Source organism: Rosa chinensis, chromosome 1 (genome assembly GCF_002994745.2).
Source record: "Rosa chinensis cultivar Old Blush chromosome 1, RchiOBHm-V2, whole genome shotgun sequence".
NCBI lineage: Eukaryota > Viridiplantae > Streptophyta > Magnoliopsida > Rosales > Rosaceae > Rosa > Rosa chinensis.
Genome location: NC_037088.1, coordinates 10962778 through 10982132, shown reverse-complemented (window position 1 = coordinate 10982132; position 19355 = coordinate 10962778). Strand labels below are relative to the sequence as shown.

The 19355-nt window shown below is 39.5% G+C and overlaps 1 protein-coding gene across 1 annotated transcript; it reads right to left on the bottom strand.

Annotated features, from left to right (window-relative positions):
* Positions 1-12317: 12317 nt before the first annotated feature.
* On the bottom strand, positions 12318-16885 carry LOC112181909 (disease resistance protein RPV1). Its single transcript, XM_024320320.2, has 5 exons — positions 16007-16885; positions 14643-15738; positions 14204-14479; positions 13023-14111; positions 12318-12938 (listed from the first exon to the last, which is right to left on the bottom strand). Exons 1-5 carry the CDS (start codon positions 16504-16506, stop codon positions 12318-12320), a joined length of 3582 nt encoding a protein of 1193 aa, XP_024176088.1. The 5' UTR covers positions 16507-16885.
* Between the last annotated feature and the right edge of the window lie 2470 nt (positions 16886-19355).

The following is a 19355-nucleotide window of genomic DNA, read 5'->3' as shown; positions in this document are numbered from 1 at the left end:
GGTATTATGCAGACATATGTCTTCTCAGGGCCATTAGAGAGGGTCACACTTGTCCCTCTTCAATGACGGCAGTATGTACGTCTTGGGCATATAGGATCGGCAATCTTCTTGTTAATTGTCCACAGTTTGTCCCATTCCATAAGATTCAGTTTCTTTGAAGCCCCTTAAATCATACAAACATAAAAAATCAGTTACTAAATTCAACTTTCAAAGTTTGGATAAACTAATAAGTCTCCATATTGTAAAAAATAAAGTAGTACAACTATGAAATAGAGGACATAAAAACCATTAGGGAGGTACTGTATTGTTGGTGCTTTCCTTTATGTCATTCAGCCATGCTTTTACTCATACACTTTAGCATCTAGCAGTTAAGGTTTTGTAAGATGCTAAGATAGATATAAATCAAAATACTGTTGTCAATCATAGTATGACAGACTAGTGTCTTACCTGCTCAAGAATGAACTATATCAACCACAATTCCTTGAACAGTTGGAAATCGAGGATATCATCCCAACCTCAAGCTCCGGTAGATGTATCTGGAATATTCCTGCTCCATTTACGCCTTTGACTGCTGACTGGCTGGGTTATCTTTGGATTTCGCTATTACTTGATTCACTGCATCACCATGTTGCGCCAATATTGAACTAAACCACCTAGTTATATTCTGATACTTGTTTGACTTGCTCAAACTCTCCCATCTAAGCCCAGCTCCAGCAAAGCATACAAATCTCTAGCACTCGTATCAATCATCCAATCACGAAGACATAGATTTAAAGCAAAGGTACTAAACTGCAAGGCCTGACCATGTTAAGAATACTCGGATAAACTATATTGCAAGAGCTTGAATAAAAGTTCTAATTGAATTGAAAGCAAACAGCCGGCTTATAAAGCCATTACAAGAAGATAGAATCAAAATAACAACCCACATTTTGAACCCCTAGAACGTGGTAACTGACTAAGATGAAACAGTCAAAAACCCAAAAACCCTAACAACTAGTCCCTAATAAATAGGGTTTATTAACAGACTAATAAAAGCTAAACCCTAACTTGTCATAAAAGCTGTAAACCTTAACAACAAACCATCCCTCCCTTAAACTGTTTGCATAATGCAATCAGTTTATAGCTGGTACAGCACAGACTCCAAGTAAACCTCGCAACTTTAAGAAAGCATTCAGTTTGAGAGGTTTGGTCATGATGTCAGCTACCTGCTCCTGTGAATTGCAATGCTCCAGCTCGACAACCCCATCCATTGTAAGATTCCGAAGAAAATGCAACCGAATGTCTATATGTTTGTTTCTTCCATGCATCACTGGATTTCTAGAGAGCTTGATCGTCGAGCTATTATCACATAGCACAATAGTACACCTGTTTTGAGCAAGACCTAACTTCTCCAGCACTCTCCTCATCCAAACACATTGACAAGCACAAGCAGCAGCTACTATGAATTCAGTTTCAGTGGTGGAAAGAGTTACAACAGGCTACTTATTCCTTGAACACCAAGGCACATCTCCAGCACTAAGTACAAACATATACCCCGAAGTGCTTTTCCTATCATCAATGTCCCCTGCATAATTACTATCTGTATAGGCTAGCAGCTCCATATTACCTCCTCTCTTATATAGAATTCCAAGATCCACAATCCCTTTTAAGTACCTAAGAATCCTCTTTGCAGCTTGCCAGTGTAGCTCAGTAGGGCTCCCCATGTACCTACTAATGAGGCTTACAGAATACATGGGATCCGACCTAGTTGCAGCCAAATACATTAGACTGCCAACAACTTGTTTAAACAAAGTGGCATCAACTCTGAATCCTCCTTCATCTCTCGACAATTTGAAACCAGGGACAATAGGATTCTTTACAGAATTGCTTTTGTCCATTCCAAACTTCTCTAAAACTTCCCTAACATACTTTTTCTAGTTGACATACACACCATCTGCATTTTGAAGAACCTCTACTCCAAGAAAGTACTTCATCCTCCCCAAGTCAGTCATTTCAAATTCATTCATCATAGAGATCTTAGGTCTTGAATTCATCAAACATATTCACATCATTAGTAGTATAAATGAGATCATCAACATACAAGCTCACTATTAAAAACTTACTTCCCTCCTTAGACTTTATGAACAAAGTATGTTCATAATCACACTTCTCAAAGCCCTCTTTGATGAAATTTGCTTCGATCTTGCTTTACCAAGCTCAGGGAGCTTGCTTGAGTCCATATAGTGCCTTTTTTAGCTTATACCTTTGTCTTCTTCACCTCTTTTTTCATATCCCTGAGGTTGTTATACAAAGACTTCCTCATTCAGTTCACCATGCAGGAAGGCGCTTTTCACATCGAGCTGGAAGATGTTCCATCCAAGCTGCCAATGCAATTATCATTCTAATAGTGTCCATTCTTGCAACAGGAGCATATACCTCAATGTAGTCAACTCCATATTGTTGTGAATACCCTTTGGCCACAAGCCTGGCTTTGCGCTTATCTACCTCACCACTTTCATTGAATTTTGTTTTGAACACCCATATAACTCCAATTGTCTTCATTCTAGCTGGTACAGTAGTTAGCTCCCAAGTATTGTTTCTTTCCATTGATTCCATCTCTGAGTCCATTGCGGCCCTCCATTTCTTACTCTTAGCTGCTTCTTCAAAGGTAATCGGGTCAGCATCAATAAACATCACCATAGCATTCAAGTCTTCCTCATATGACAGACCTTCTCTAGTCTCATATTCTTGCATCCATATTGGTGCTCTTCTCACCCTCCCTTCATTTGAACTCGGTGAGTTCTTTGCAAGTGATTCATTAGAGGGTGAACCAACTCCACTTGAATCAGCATTGCTTTCTCCATTTTCATTAGCTTCTGCTTCAGTCCTATCTTCATCTTCATTTCCACTTTGATCACCTTCATCACCACTATCACCCCACTCCAGAATGTCAAGACTTGCTTCTTCTTTGCTTCTGCCCTAATTCCAACTTTCACTTTCTTCAAAGACCACATCTCTGCTGACAACTATCTTCCTTGAAACTGGATCAAACAGCCTATATGCTTTTGATTCATCACTCACACCTAACAAGACACACTTGTAGCTTTTATCATCCAACTTAGTCCTCCTTTGATTTGGTATATGCACATGAGCCACGCAACAAAAGATTCAAAAATACTCCATAGTAGGTTTAGTAACACCCCATGCTTCTTCTGGGGTTTTATCTAGCACTGCAAAAATTGGGGATTTGTTGAGGATGTGTACACTCCATCTCACAACTTCAGGCCAGAAAGCTTTAGGAACTTGCTTCTTTGAGAGCATGGAACGCACCATATTCATCACAGTCCTATTATTCCTCTCAGCAATTCCATTTTGTTGAGGGGTATAGGCTGTAGTTAACTACCTGCTCACACCATTCACTTTGTGTTAATGTCTAAAAGTCTAGCGGTAGCCGGACTTTAGTTAACGCTGATCCGGCGGGCGGATCGATACCTCTGTTGTTAGTGGTTCCCGTTACCTGTCAAGTAAAATACAATGGGCGTCAGAGGGAGACCGCGCTGGGCGGTCTTCGACTCTCCGATGCCTAAGTTAGTCAATGTATTTATGTTGACAAAGTAACAGTAGGTAAGTATTGAATGCGTAATAAATGAGGAGAGAGGAGAGGACCTTTTATAGGTGAGGAAGAGGATGATCTTCTCCTTGTTTTCGATGTGGGACTGAGGTGCTTCGGTTCCCAGTTTAAGTAGCCTCTGATGCCAACTTGACACGGAGCGTGGCGGCGCGTCGGTGGTGCTTTGGGGTTGATCCGGGGCTCAGGCGGTAACCCGGCTACCTGTCTTTACGCCAGTCACCCATATGGTGGGCGTTGGTACCCCTGGCGGTACCATGAGTCTGGCTCATTATAGCTAATTATGCTTGCAAATGCACATGTATGTACACTTTGCAAAACTCAACAAAATTATTTGAATTGAACTTACCACCCCTATTAGTCGTCAAGCATCTAATATATGCACCTATCTCTTTCTCAACTCATGCTTTATAATTTCTAAAACAATAAAGGCTTCTGATTTTTCATGCAAGAAGTAAACCCAAGTTTATGACTAAAATCATCGATAAAACTTAATAAATACCTCTTGTTGCTGTTAGATGCAGGCTTTATAGGACCACATATGTGTACAAGCTCTAGCCTCTGTGAAGCTCTCCATAGACTCTTATTAGGAATGGAGTCCCTGTGTTGCTTCCCAATCAAACAGTCAGTGCATAACTTTGTAGGGGTCTTGAGTGAAGGCAGGCTATATATTGACCATCTTCTTGTACTGAAGGGTTCTCAACCCTTTGAAACTCAAATGGTTGAATCTGCAGTGCCACTGTTGAGTCTCATTTCTGTAACAGCTTGAAAATAAGTAGAAGCTTTAGGCATCATGGCAGCAAGCAAAACAAACATCCTGTTTGCACTCATCTCTGTTTGCATAATCAAACCCTTTCTAGGATGATAAATCCTGCACTTCCCATGTTGAATTAAAATTGCCAGACCCTTTCTTGTAGTTGTCCCACGCTTGGCAAGTTATTCTTCAACTCAGGAATATAGTAAACTTCAGAGATTACCTGAGTAATTCCATTGACTTGCAATCAAACATTTCCTTTCCCCACAATACCAATCCTCGTGTTATTGCCTAGCTTCACAGTTTGCCTAAAGTGTTCATCCAAATCCGAGAACCATTCTTTATTCCTACTCATATGATTACTGCATCCTGAATCGAGAAACCACACTTCTTCCCTCTTAGCATGGTTAAGCTCCACATAGGACATGAGCAGCAACTCTTCTTCTTCATCTAACTATGTGTAGTTCGCTCCCTTCTCCCAGCTAGGGTACTCATATTGAAAGTGCCCTGGTTTGTGGCACTTAGAGCACTCTACAATAGATTTGTTAAAAGGCTATCTTCTTTTTCCTCTTCCTCTGCCTCTGAACATCCTTCGACCTCTTCCTGTTCTGTCTTCATAAGCAACCTTTAGAACTTGCTCCTCTCCACCATGGCCATTCATCCTTTGTTCATGAACAAGCAAACTACTTTGCAGCTCATCAATGGTCAGCTTATCCAAGTCATTGGATTCTTCGATGGAACAAACCACATAGTCAAATTTCAAAGTCATAGACCTCAAAATTTTCTCATTGATGATGGTTTCACTCATTTTCTCACCATGAGCCTTCATTTTGTGGGCTATAGTGAGAGTACGAGCAAAATAGTCATCTACAGTCTCTCCTTCCTTCATATGGAGAGTCTCAAATTCCCTTGGAAGAGCTTGCAGCTGTGCACGCTTGACCTTGGTGGAACCTTGATATTTCTGCTTCATTGAGTCCTAAATGTGCTTTGTTGTATCCCATTTAAGAATGGTCTCCATGATACTGCGATCTATAGCTTGAAAAAGGTAATTCTTTACCTTTAAATCTTTCAGCTTCGCATCCTCAATTGCTTTGTGCTGTGCTTCTGCAATTTAGCACCCTCTGCAGCTGCAGGTATCCCATTCTCCACAAAACCCCAATATTCCTTTGAACGAAGGAAATTCTCCATTAACATCGATCAGTGGTCATAGTGACCAACAAATTTTGGAATTGCAGGCTATACGAAGTTGCTCTTTGCTGCCATCCCTTTGAACACCACACTTTCAAGAAACTGCTGTTCCTCTCACTCACACACAACCAGGCCCTTGTGATGGGGCTCTGATACCAAATGTTAAGAACACTCTGATAAACTGTATTGCAAGAGCTTGAATAAATGTTCTAATTGAATTGAAAGCAAACAGCCGGCTTATAAAGCCATTACAAGAAGATAGAATCAAAATAACAACTCACGTTTTGAACCCCTAGAACGTGGTAACTGACTAAGATGAAACAGTAAAAAATCCTAACAACTAGTCCTTAATAAATAGGGTTTATTAACAGACTAATAAAAGCTAAACCCTAACTTGTCATAAAAGCTGTAAACCCAAACAACCAACAGACCAGATTGCGATATCGGCAATCAAAAACAAATGATGGAAAAAGAAGGATCTGCATCCCAAATACTCATCTAAATGCTTGCAAACAACTGAAAGCGCCAGAGCGTACTCAAGCCACTGAACAATCTCAGCATCTTGAACCCCACGCCTAAAAATCAAATTAAATCGCAAATTTAAAACCTTGAAACGAAAGCAAAGGAATGAGGAATGGTTAGTGTTTAAGTTTACTGATCGGACAAGTGAAGAACCGAAGGAGAATCGGGAGCGAGAGAGCTGAGTATAGCTCCATAAAAAATCTAAGCTTTCAGATTTTGGTAGTGGAGGTGTTTGGCTTTCCAGTGGCCTAATTTTATTATTGGAAAAAACTAGTCTTGGACGCAATAGTGAAACCTTGTAAAGTAAGGAAAAAGAAAAATTAATACGCAATTTTAAACACAAATATGTTTTTGAAATTATGGCTATACGAATGTGTAAAAATCTCATACAAAATCTTATATGTTGTTTATTTCCTTAGAAATTAAGCAACAAGTTATCCACCCAAGAGTAGTGGAGCTAACTCAAGGATACCGCCCAATTCTAAATAGAATTAGACCTACTCAAGTGACCAACCCTGATGCCAACCTGCCACAAGCGAACGATCTGACATCTTACATCTTATTTGAGCCGAATGCTATTAGAATTTGTTTTAGACTAAAATGAACTTAGACATCAGATCGAGTACCCAAATTCAGGCTAATGCAACAACTTTAGAAATTTGTAACAATTTATTAACATACATCAATATGTAAGTTAACAGTCTGCTAAGCTATTCCAAAGATACACGAATCAAGTAAGGAAAGAAAATTTGGTGAGCATGTGAATTTGGGTCCCCATTCCAAGTATAAGTGCAAGGGGGTTGATCCTCTTGAATGTGGTGAATCTTTTGAGAAAGAACCATTTTAATTGTAGATACGTTCCTCCTAAGTTCTAACAACTATTTTCTCTTACTCCAAAACAAAAATAATAATAAAAAAAAAACACTATTTTCTTAGTCCAAGTTTTGAACATCAAATTAATGCGATCTTTAAGCACTTAGAATGAAATGATCACTAGATTAATGTCAAATAGAAATTATTCAGAAACTTAAAAGGAAAGAAAATTTGTAGCCTCAATCCACATGATCAGATTTCGTGTCCTTCAGGTTAATATAAATTACTCTTCATTGGCTACGTTTTTGAGTATCAAAAACAATGACTAAGAATGGAGCTCTCTTGTTTTCTTGTGCTATCCCCATTCTCATACTAACTATGAGCTTCTTCATTTCCCATCCATCCTTAACCTCTGCTCCCAAGCGATTCGCTTGCCCACCAAGTCTCTCGCTTTTCGATTACAGCACTGTGGAGACGCTCGGTCCCTCCAAGAAGGCAAATGGGTTCACTTGTATTTGAGGCTTTCCGGATTCAAACGCCCACGCTTACTTTTGGCTAACCATTTGATTGGGATGTACTTCAAATGCGGCGATGAGGTTGATGCACGCAAGGTGTTTGATAAAATGTTTGTGAGGAATTTGTACTCGTGGAACAACATGCTGTCTGGGTATGCGAAGATGAGGAATCTGAAGGAGGCCCGGAGCTTGTTTGATAAAATGCCTGAGAGGGATGTTGTGTCCTGGAACCTCCGCAACTCTCTATAAAAATGCGGCAATTTGGGGGCCGGAAGGCAGGTATTCAAGCTCATGGGTGATAAGCAAGACACCGTGTTATGGAACACAATGATGTCTGCCTTAGGCCCTTAGCACAGCATGGTCACGGTACAGAGACATTGCAGATGTTTGAAGACATGGTCAGTTCAGGTGTAAAGCCGGTTACGACCACCTTTGTTGTCATTCTCAATGCTTGTAGTCATTCTGGTCTAGTGCAGGAAGGGCGTAGGCTTTTCAAGTCCATGACTGATGATTATGGCATTGTTCCTGATGAGGAACATTATGCATGCTTAATTGATCTCTTGGGTCGAGCTGGATGTTTTGATGAGATGATGAACCAGCTCGAAAATATGCCATGTAAAGCTGGCGGTCAAGTTTGGACTGCTACTTGGTGTTTGTAGAATCCATGGAAATACAGGGCTGGGAAGAAAAGTGGCCGAACACCTTATTGAGTTGGAGCCTCAATCTTCTGCTCCCTATGTTTTGCTCTCAAGCATATATGCTGAAGAAGGTAGATGGGAGCTGGTAGCGAAGGTGAGACGGCTTATGGATGAGAGACATGTGAGGAAAGAGCGAGCCATTAGTTGGGTAGAAGTTGAAAGTAGAGTGCATGCTTTCACTGTATCAGACCGGCTGCATCCTCTGAAAGAGGAAATATATTCAGTTTTGAAACAGTTAGCTGACCAGATGGAAGAAGATGCTTCAGTAACTAACGCCAAGAATTAGAAGTTTGATGACTTGTTATTTTGCAGGGTGGTGAGGAGAGCAAGTGATAGTATTTATCTATTCAAGTTTCAAAATTTTGTAACATGATATTCTTAAGCTACAATTTCAGATTCTTTAGGTTTGAATCTTTAGAATGAAATACATGTGATGTTTTCCCAATAATAAAAGAGAAAAGAGAAGCACATTGTACTGTGGATATCAAAATTAACAGTCCATGAATAGATAATTGTATATTGTTGTTGAAAGGCAGTCTTCCTAATCTGAGTTCGTGACGGCATGGAGAGTCCTGTCTCGGTCAGGAAGGGATCTTTTTGAATTTGATCAAAAGTACTTTGCTAGCTAAAGATGAATTGATCAAGAAGATAACTTGAAGACAAGTCCGTATTGCACAAAGAATTAAAGAAAATGGTACACACTATACCTTTCTGATGATGAGGTTTACACTGAGCCAAGTACATTATTTCATGGATTGCTCAGCTTGGACTTCTATCATCACCATCGATCTTCATATATTCAAATGAGTTTCTGGATATAAATGTGTTTCTGGATTATTAATTGGACTGGGTACAGAAAGATATTAAACAGCTTTCAAATGTGATCAAGAAAAACACTTCTAACGTTCTCTTTTTCTTTTCCGCTTCATGGATTTGCTTTGCCATGGTATAAAACAAAATGATTATCCCAATGAATGTGGGCATTGTTCTTGACGAACTTCATTGGCCGAGGGGGGAGAGTTGGCTGAGTTGCATCAACGTTGTTTTTTTCAGACTTTTTAGCTTGTCATGTGTTAACACCAGGCAGGTAACTGTTCTTTCAATTCCAATTTCAATTTCAATTTCAACTTTTCTTTTTCTTTCATCTACAAGCATACAATTCAATTCATTTCCATATTTACCATATTTTTCAAAAAAAAATCTTGCCAAAGAGTAGGCCGAATGATATTGCAGATATATGACGGAATCATTAGCTAGGTACAATAATTGAAGTTCAGGTTTGGTCATACAACATAGCATGTGAGATTTTCCAATAAAATTTGAATGATATAGAGACCCGCCCTTCTAATCAATGATCCAGTACTATATGCTTTGTCAAATATATGATGGTTCTCTGTCCATTTGCACAGCTCTAGATTTGAGAAAACATGAATTGCAAGCCAGCCTTGGACCAGTGATATCAATGGAAGCCAAAAGCCAAACAAATGTTTACTTCAACTTGGCCAAGCTTGAAACTTTTCAGGTCTACCAACATGGTCCATATATTTGCAAAGCCTAGTCAACTACCAGATTTGAAGGCATAGCTGGAGTGCTGCCTTATTGGTGGTCAATTTCAATCACCAACTTTTCAGATAGTAAATGACAAATCGTGGTAGAGAAAGAGTCTATTGAAAAACCTGTCATCAGCAAACTCAAGCATGTATCCATTAATTCCAGGTGCAACCTTGGACTTATTAGAGATTCAGAGTCTGTCCCCAAGGCATGGGAGAACACAACAAATGGTAAAAAGTTGAGAATAGGGTGAAGGTGGTTTCAACGATTTGGTTAAGATAATGAAAGATCAGATTACAAATAAAAAACTGTTGTCACTGGATTTAGTATTGATGTGTTTACAGCTACTGTGAAAATCTTACTATATGCTCGTCCTAATGAATTCATGCCCTTCGCAAAGTCTGATGGGATCAGTGCTGGCACTTACAGTGATTTGGTCTTCCAAAGAAATCTTGGGGCAAAAATTAAAATCACATCTTTAGTCAGTGTACAGAAGTGCATGCTCAAAATCTATACATGCATGTACTTGACCGAACTTTGATGCTGTCCTTGGAGGTACGACAATTAGTGCAAACAGGTCCTTGTATGCTGACTTTACTATGCCACATCGAATCTGATGTCGAAATGGTTTTGCAAGTTGAAGACACAAGGAGTTTTTCTTGAAGTCTTTGACATGGGATCTTTGGCTGACCGTTGTGATTTGGGTTCTTGAACATCAAATAAATGAAGGGTTTTGTGGCTGTCCCTAAAACCAAGTTGGCACCAGCCTCTGGTTCCCTGCATTGTTGAGGGAGAGAGTGGTTAGCAACTTGGCTAGATTTGTGATCGTTATGCTCATATTGAAACGAAGTTTACACAGCTAGTTTAGCTTCACTACGGTTACAATACAGATGAATTAGTGTGCACTGATGTTCATCGGAAACAGTTGGACAATTTTGAAATTTCATTAAATGTATCACCCCCTCTAGCAAGCATTTTCAAACCAAGGAAAAGGAGTTTACCTTTTATTCGAATGATAATACACAAATGAATTTAGAGCTTTAATCTTCAGCAAAAAAAATAGAGCTTTAATCCATGGGGTTAAAGGGTGTAAACCAAAAAAGAGTTGAGAATTTTGGTGTTGGCAACTCCCCTTAGTCTAAAGAGGTATCCTTTCAGGAATGTACATTGCCATTTGTATTTGTCATTTTCCTCCGTTTCTGTTTCTCATGCTAGTAGCACAGAGACTCATCTAAGCTGAGCATTTCTTTTAACATCAGATTTATTTTGTTTTTCTTTTAGTCTCCCAAATACTTCAATATTATGTAGAACATAATTGAAAAAAGAACAAAATAAAACCGAAACGAGAAGCAAGTACATCTCTTCAAAATTAGAACTTCACGCAAACTGGTGAGGAAGATGTTAAGCAATACAAGTATTATGTCCAGCCAAAAGATGTCAAACATATATGCACAGACAGGACCATGTTTTCTATAAACCTGTAGCAGTTAATTCCACTTTCAAGCCAACTTTAGTTAAAACCAACATCAAACCATATTCCCCTTCTTGAGGAATTCAAGTTTCATTAGTGAAAGCGTAATGAGGAAAGTAAGCTGATCAAGTTCAAATGAATATGCACTGCTCAAGGAAAGTTCAAGTAACCTTTATAATTATGTACTGCCTCGACCCTCGCTATCTATATCAAATGGAATACCTTGAACCTGCAGAGAGCATGAAAAAAAGACTTATACAATCAAACTGGCATGTGAAAGTCTTATTGCCAGAAAGATCACTCCAACATAATGCAGATTTACAGATGAAGGTAAAAGTCAAAAAAAAATTTCTGAGGAAAAATATATGAACGGGCAAAGGGTTATCCTCTAGAATTTCTCACAGCAATATCCTCATCATATACACTGAACATCAATTCTTTCTATCTTCCCTGAGCTTGCTATTTTAGATAGACCAGAGATAGACATTTTATTCAGAAAAATCCAAAGCCATTGGTCATTTAGATCCACACACCAGGCAGTTGGTGCAATCAATGCATTCTTATGGACTCTAGAATTGATGGCTAATGGCAACATAAGATGGCACAACTCTGTACCAGCAAATTGCAAAAAATGTGTCCAATGGTACAAGGATGGACTTCCAAAGAAAATTTAGCATCCGTAAATTTTGTTGGTTTACTGTATAAAAAGGCCCGGTCATCATTTCAAGGGGAGCCACATAATTTAATGCAAGGTTACTTAAAATTTTCTGTAACAGCACACCATTCTACATGAGTACTGATAGCTTATAGACTACAAGTGTACTGATAGCTTATAGACTATAATCAATATGAGAAGCTTTATATGCTTTTCCTATCAAACTAACTACAGAGAGGCAATTCAGTTTATTGTAAAGAAACTTCAATAATATCGGTTATGCAAGTAAGATTATAGTGTCATTTGGAAATAACTTGGCGAGTCCACTAATAACTAGGCAAAATATCAAAACTAGAGTGATCAAGACTCACCTAACTGTAAAAGATGAAGGCAAGAGAGCTCCAGAAAGTAATTACTGCAGAAATTCAAATGAGAGAAGAGGAGACATTGGCCATTCATGATCTGCAACTCATTTCCAACCATGGGCTCAGAAAGTCCTTAATTGTAGTGGCCAGTGGTGGATCCCCTATATTTCTGCCAGTCCTACAATTCTTCAAGCATGCAAGTTCTGCTACCAGTGCCACTGGTTTCCCCTGCAACTGGAAGGTCAAAACCAATCAATACATCCTCATAAAAAGACATCCTACTGCTTGATTGAGTTGTTGTTTGGTTCAACTCTTGCACATCTTGCTCATATATCAGATGGACTCCACACTCCTTCACCTTCAGACCTGGCCCTCTGGTTTCATATAAGAACTCAACCTGACTGCAACTATTAGGCAACCACTCTATACCAAAGTACTTATCACGAGATACATAGAATAGCCACAGATGATCTGACTCAACCTGGCAAAAATTTTCACTAAAGCGAAATGCAGGCTGTCTGCCGTATACTTCCAATTCTCTTCCATTGAGCTTCAGGCAACATACAAGATGATGTGTTGCATTAAAAGTCTTAAATTCATCTATATAAAGCTCATCCACCCGTTGGTGCTCGTGGAGTACAAAAACCGCACACAAAGCAAATCCCATAAACTGACTGTTATTCCAATGTGCAGGTAGAGATACACTTAATGAACACCCAAAACTCCAATGGTTGAACCAGTCAGGAATATAACATCCAGGAATTACAATTTGAAAAGTTTCCCTCTTATTAGAGATTGCCTGCGCAAGAAGAGATAGGTTGTTAGTTGATTAATGTCTAAGTATATGAGCAGAAACGTGCACACACACTCAGAGAGGGAGTACCTGATACATGACTGTCATCAGCATTTCAAATGCTATGTTATTGCACCCTTGATTGCCATTTAGATTGAAGCAATTGATGAAATTGAAATATGATTTGTTTAATCTGTTCAAATTCGATGCATCAAACAGGTATTTCAGTGAAGTACAACCATCTGCCCTTAAATCTAGTATACTATTTGATGGAAGGTCTGACAAGTCTTGAAGTCTCTTGCAATTCTCCAAGTTAAAGTTCTCAAGCTTAGAAAGCAATCCAATGCCTGGAGGAAGACGAACAAAATTGTTTCCACTTAGATTCAAGGTCGCCAAAGAGGGAAAGTAACCAAATTCGTTGGCAAATGCTCCTTCACCAAGATTGCAATTACTCAAGTTCAGATATGTTAAATTACGCAGACCAGATATAGGCAAGAAGAAACACATTGGCGCTGTATTCACTTTTTGCACCAATCCAGAAGGCAGGAACTTATTTGAAGATCCCCAAACTGCTTCGCATCCATGAAAGATTGAACCTCTCACATATTTTATGCGATCATGGGTAGTTGAAATTTCTATTGCAGACCCACTATTCACATCAGTTTCCTCGAAACATTCCATCTCCCCCACATTTACCTGATGTTTGCCGAGTTTCAAGCATCCAGAAAGATTAAGATTTTCAACAGACTTCAATTTATTGATGGTACTTGGAAGACATACAAGATTTCTGCAGTTGCTCAGATTCAATGTCACAAGGCCAGTCAGCCGTTCAATTGAAACAGGCAGTTCCTCAATGGCAGTCTGATCAAGACAAAGCACCGACAAACGTTCCATATTTCCAACAAACTCGGGGATCTTCTTAACTTTTGAGCAGTTAGAAAGAATTAATGTTTCAAGAGATTCCATTTCAATTCTACTAGGCAGACTCTCGAGACTTTTGCAGTCTTTAAGATTCAGGACAATAAGCTTTTTGAGAAATCCAAGGGATTGATGGATTCTTACCAAATTTTCACATCCTTCAAGATCTAAACTCTCAAGATTCTGAACGTCTGCGAGGTCTGGGGTCTCCACAATGTTTTGAGAATGGCAGAGTTTGATGAACTTCAACTTGTCAAAATTCTGCTCATAAAATCGAAACAGTGAGCCACCACAGAGAACAGACAATTTGCTTCATAGAGATAAACAAGTAGATTATTAACTAATAGCCATACCTTTGTTCCCTTCCAAAGCTGTTCAATGTTGCTGTGGCACAAGTTGAGTTCAATAAGTTCATCTGCTTCAAAATTTTGTGGGAGAGATCTCAAGGGATACTCAGTCCATTCGAGGAGTCTCAAGGAATTAGAAAGACAGGTGAGGCCGTCGGGAAGGTCCACATTACGAATATGGAGAAGACTAAGTTGAGACAAATTTGAAAAGGCTTCTGGCTTCCAATGAGCCACTTGTAATTTAGTCAACTCCATTACCATGCCTTGGATTGAATCTGTTCCCTGATTATGAAAAATAAGAATAATAGCTTAAGTGCAGAACACAAAGAATACCAAGACCTAAGCAGATTACAAGTAATTTGCCTTATTTTTTTTTCTACATAATAATTGAAGTGCATAACACAAATAATAATATGCTTATCTTTTTTCATTATCAAACTCTTACCTTATTTCTCTTCAGCACATTGTTGATATCTTCATGAGACCATAATCTACTACGTTTGCCTGGCTCTTTAGGAGACTGTTCACGAACAATTTCCCAGCCCGTCTCTTGTAGCAAATCATGCATCGACAGTTCGTTGTTGGAGATAGTTATGAGAGATCTATCAGCAAGAACACTTAAACCAATGACAGGGTTTAGCTGGCAATAGTCTAGTATTTGTGTCACACGATCCTTATCCTTCCCCTTGTAAAAGCAAGCGACATGTAGGAATATTTCTCTGTCTTTTTCATCCAGTCCATCAAAACTAATCCGAAGCACCTCCATAATTCGTTTATGTGGTGTGTTCTTTAACCTATCTATTGCACTTGCCCATTCATCAGTGCTTCTACCAAATAGAAAAGAACCTAAAACGACGACAGCCAAGGGAAGCCCCTGAGCATACCCTAAAATATGGTAGCACAGATGCAAATAATCTTCTGGTGGGGGACATTTCCTAAAAGCCTTCAAACTCAAGAGTTGAAATGCTTCATCACATTTTAACCCATAAGCCTTGTATGTAGCATCAACATCATGTGCCTTTAACAACTGAACATCTGTGGTGGTTATGATAATTCTACTCCCCTGACCAAACCAGTTGCGACTTCCAGCCAATTTCTCTAATTGTGTCAACTGATCCACATCATCAATAACAACAAGCACCTTTATTCTACACAACCGCCTTTCTATCATAGCAGCTCCTGTGTATTCATCGTCTATATTTTCAATTTTTACCATCAGGATTCTGGAAAGAAGTTTTTCTTGTAGAGAAACTAGGCCATTGGTTTTAGACATTTCTCTAACATTGGAAAGAAAGCAGGTTTGGTCAAAATCCTGACAAATTTCATCATGGATAGCTCGAGCAAGTGTTGTCTTACCTATGCCCCGCATGCCATGGATCCCTATAAAACGCACCCCACCAAGCTGTGGACATATGCAATGGCTTAACAAACCATCAATGCGGGAACCCATTCCTATGAAGCCCTTGTCAACACTCGAAGATACATACACGGACTTCTTTAGTATATGATTAACAATTTCCTCAGTCAAACTTGAGTCATATCTAAGAAAATTTAGATGAAATTGTGTGTTAGAAAGTTAGCTGTGTAACATAAGCGGCAAAAACAATATTAGCATTTGGCAACATTAAGTAAATGCAAAATGCTAATCCGGTCTCTCAAATGTACTGGATCATAAAGAATAGTTCATTTTAGAATTAAGAGAATATCCTGCTCTCAAATGGATAGGTTTTATATGGGATTGAATATCTATATCTAGTTTAGCAAGAAACATATTAAGGTATGAGTAGTATGGAAGAATTAGAAATTTACAGGGTATACTTGGCATGCCAGCCAGAAAGATTGGCGACCTCAGTCAAAGCAGCTCTCCAGGCATTTAGTCTGTCCTCACTAGGCTTCCCATAAACTTCTTCATGTTCCCTTACTTCTACTTGGGGTTCCCCTTTGAGCTCAAAACTTCCCGTTTGGTGCCGCACATCAGAAGGATCCACGACGTAGAAGACGGGGAAGACTTGTTGGCCCATATCTTTCATGCATTGAATAATTTTGACGAGTTCATCCAAGCACCATGACGAACAAGCATAATTCTCTGAGAGAATGACAATCGCAGATCTAGACTCCTCAATTGCAGCTAAAAGTTCAGGTCTAATGGATTTTCCTTTCTCAAGCTCTGGGTCATCCCGAAAGGTGAGAATTCCTCTCTGCTTTAATGCAGTATACAGATCATGGGTAAAACCATAGCGGGTATCTTCCCCCCTGAAACTTAGAAAGACATCGTATTTCCATTGACGACGAGAAGAGGTTGACGCCATAGATCTCCTAATCGAAATTGAATCAGAGTCGCCTGTTGTGTTGTTCACGGAAATACTCTGTGTTTCTAGTCAAAGCCCGGACTTGATTCCACTCTCCAGCTAAAAGGGTCCTCACATTCTACTTTGAATATAATATTCAACTTTAGTCTAAATCTTTTTCACAATTTTCAACTTTCCGTCTCATTTGGACCCAACGCATTAGCCTTTTCCGCCTCCTCCAGCGTCGATGCCGCCTCCGCCTCCAGCATTGATGTCGCCTCCGCCTCCGCCCTTTCTAATCCTCGGACAGTGGGTTTGAATCCTCGATGAAATGAGATCAAATGTGGAGTTTGTGTTGGGGATGATATGGAGGATGCTTGTGTAAGTTCAAATTCGGAGAGTGTGAGTAAAAGGGAACATGAGAGGTGGAGTCCGAGGCCGGATCGGAAAAGCCAATTGCGTGAATGCTCTTTGCCTACGGAATGATGGAAGCAGACGAGTCGGTGGAATTTGCTAATCCATAACAGATGGTGGAATTTAAAGATCCAATAATACTAGGGCCAGGGACGGTCTTGTTGAAAAATTATGTGAGCCTCAGTGAACAGGTAGTCATTCCTTCACTTCTAAATATGAGTTTAGTGATTCTAAACAGGAGCAGTAGCCTAGCAGAGAACATCATGATGATTGGCATATGATCAATAATATAGACTCTAGTATCAGTGAGTCCTAAATTGAACATTAAAATTACTGCTCTGATAACTATCCTGAAAAATGTGCGTCATATGATCTTGTGTTGCAACTCTCAGGCTTATATTATGGGTTGTTACATGTTTGTTCTTTAGAGTCACATTCTGAGTTCCTTGCAAGCTTTATTGTTTTTTATTATGTGTACAATGAACTTGTTATTGCCTACATTGATAGGTTGAAATTGTAAAGACATGTCGGGAGCTCGGGTCTTGGGGGGTTTTATCAACTAGTTTTCCAGCATGTTCTTCACTTAGTGGGATTATCAACCGCCTCTGCATCCAGCATCGATGTTGCCTCCGCCTCCGCCTCCGCCCTTTCCAATTCAATTTCAATTCTACTACTTAATCAGTGAGAATGTTTCAGTTTATGTGAGATTTGTAGATATTTGTAATTAACTCAAGTTCTCAAATGTCGAGTATTTAGGGGGTGTATTCAATTCAGATTTTAAAATATTTTATTTTGTTCTAGAGAATCAGAAATTGAGAGAAAATTGCTGTATATTCTCATTGATAATAGGGACCTCTTTATATAAAGGATTACAAGACATAGAGTCTGAATCATACAAGGAAAGATAATATTTAGATTCTTCTAATTAAACCCTATTACCACTAGGTTAAGTAACCTAGAGTTTGGGCCAAACACAAATTAGGGTTTTACTTAAACACTTCCCCTTCTGTTGCCCAAACGCGGTGCTTCTCTCGTTGTCTCTTTAAAAACCTTGCCGAGTAACAAAAACCCAGTGAGACAAAAATAACCTCGGTCGAAGGGGAAAAAGAGCACAGCACACCCTTCACGCTTCGAGACGAACATGTAGACATCTCTCCCTGATGTATGCGCCACCCCCTGATGACTACGATCATGGGAGTTCAGATAATTTTCGCAAGCCAATTCTTGCCACATGTCTCTCGAACGTGGATTTGGGCAATGACTTAGTAAACAAGTCCGCCACATTGTCCTCATATCGAACCTGGTTTACTTTGATCTTGAGGAGCTTCTGTTATTGCTGATTGTAGAAGAATTTGGGCGACATGTGCTTGGTGTTGTCGCCTTTGATGTAGCCTTGCTTCATTTGTTCAATGCAAGCAGCATTATCCTCATAAATGCTCGTTGGCTCATCTGTGGTAGACTTCAAACCACAATTGCTTCGAACATGCGTAACTATGGATCGAAGCCATATACATTTATGAACTGCTTCATGAAGAGAAATAATCTCTGCATGATTCGAAGAGGTAGCGACTAAGGTCTGCTTTGTAGACCTTCAAGATATCGCAGTCTTTCCTATGGTGAAAACATAACCAGTTTGGGAGTGACCTTTATGTGGGTCAGAGAGGTACCCAGCATCAGCAAAACCTTCTAAAACACTTATATCGTTTTGGGATGGGGAGAGGGAACGTAGTCCACCATGTGTGGCGTCCCTTGCATTTGATGGGTCCGAATCCATCGTCTCTCTGTAGGGATAGAACAAGCTCATATCGATCGTACCACTTAGGTATCGAAAGATATCTTTAACACCAGTCCAATGGCGTCGTGTTGGAGCAGAGCTATATCTAGCTAGCAAGTTCACAGCGAATGAGATGTCCGGTCTTGTGCATTATGCTAAGTACAATAATGCGCCTATTGCACTTAGGTAGGGCACTTTAGCCTCTAACACTTCTTCATCGTCATCTTTTGGACAAAATGGATCCTTCTTTGGATCAAGACTACGGACGATCATTGAGGTGCTTGAAGGCTTAATCTTGTCAGTGTTGAAATGCCTATGCATCTTTTGGGTATAAGTTGATTGATGAATTAGGATACCATCTCTACGGTGCTCAAGTTCCAAACAGAGGCAAAACCATGTTTTCCCAAGATCTTTCATCTCAAACTCGGATTTCAAGTGTTCAGCGGTTTCCCTTAACTCTTTAAGGGTGCCAATTTTGCTCATGTCATCGACATAAACCGCTACTATTATAAATCCGGAACTTGTCCTTTTTATGAACACACATGGGCATAGTTCATTGTTAACATATCCCTTACCAATCAAGTAGTCACTTAGACGGTTATACCACATCCGTCCGGATTGTTTCAATCCATATAGTGAGCGTTTCAATCTAATTGCAAACGCGCTCCGTGGTTTAGAGCCA

What these genes read in the sequence shown, in the direction of transcription:
- LOC112181909 (XM_024320320.2), bottom strand. Translation starts at nt 16,506, where the DNA reads ATGGCGTCAACCTCTTCTCGTCGTCAATGGAAATACGATGTCTTTCTA. An exon ending in ATGTGCTGAAGAGAAATAAG is followed by an intron (nt 14,480 to 14,642) that starts GTAAGAGTTTGA and finishes TTTCATAATCAG; the next exon opens with GGAACAGATTCAATCCAAGG. An exon ending in TGATGACAGTCATGTATCAG is followed by an intron (nt 12,939 to 13,022) that starts GTACTCCCTCTC and finishes CTTCTTGCGCAG; the next exon opens with GCAATCTCTAATAAGAGGGA.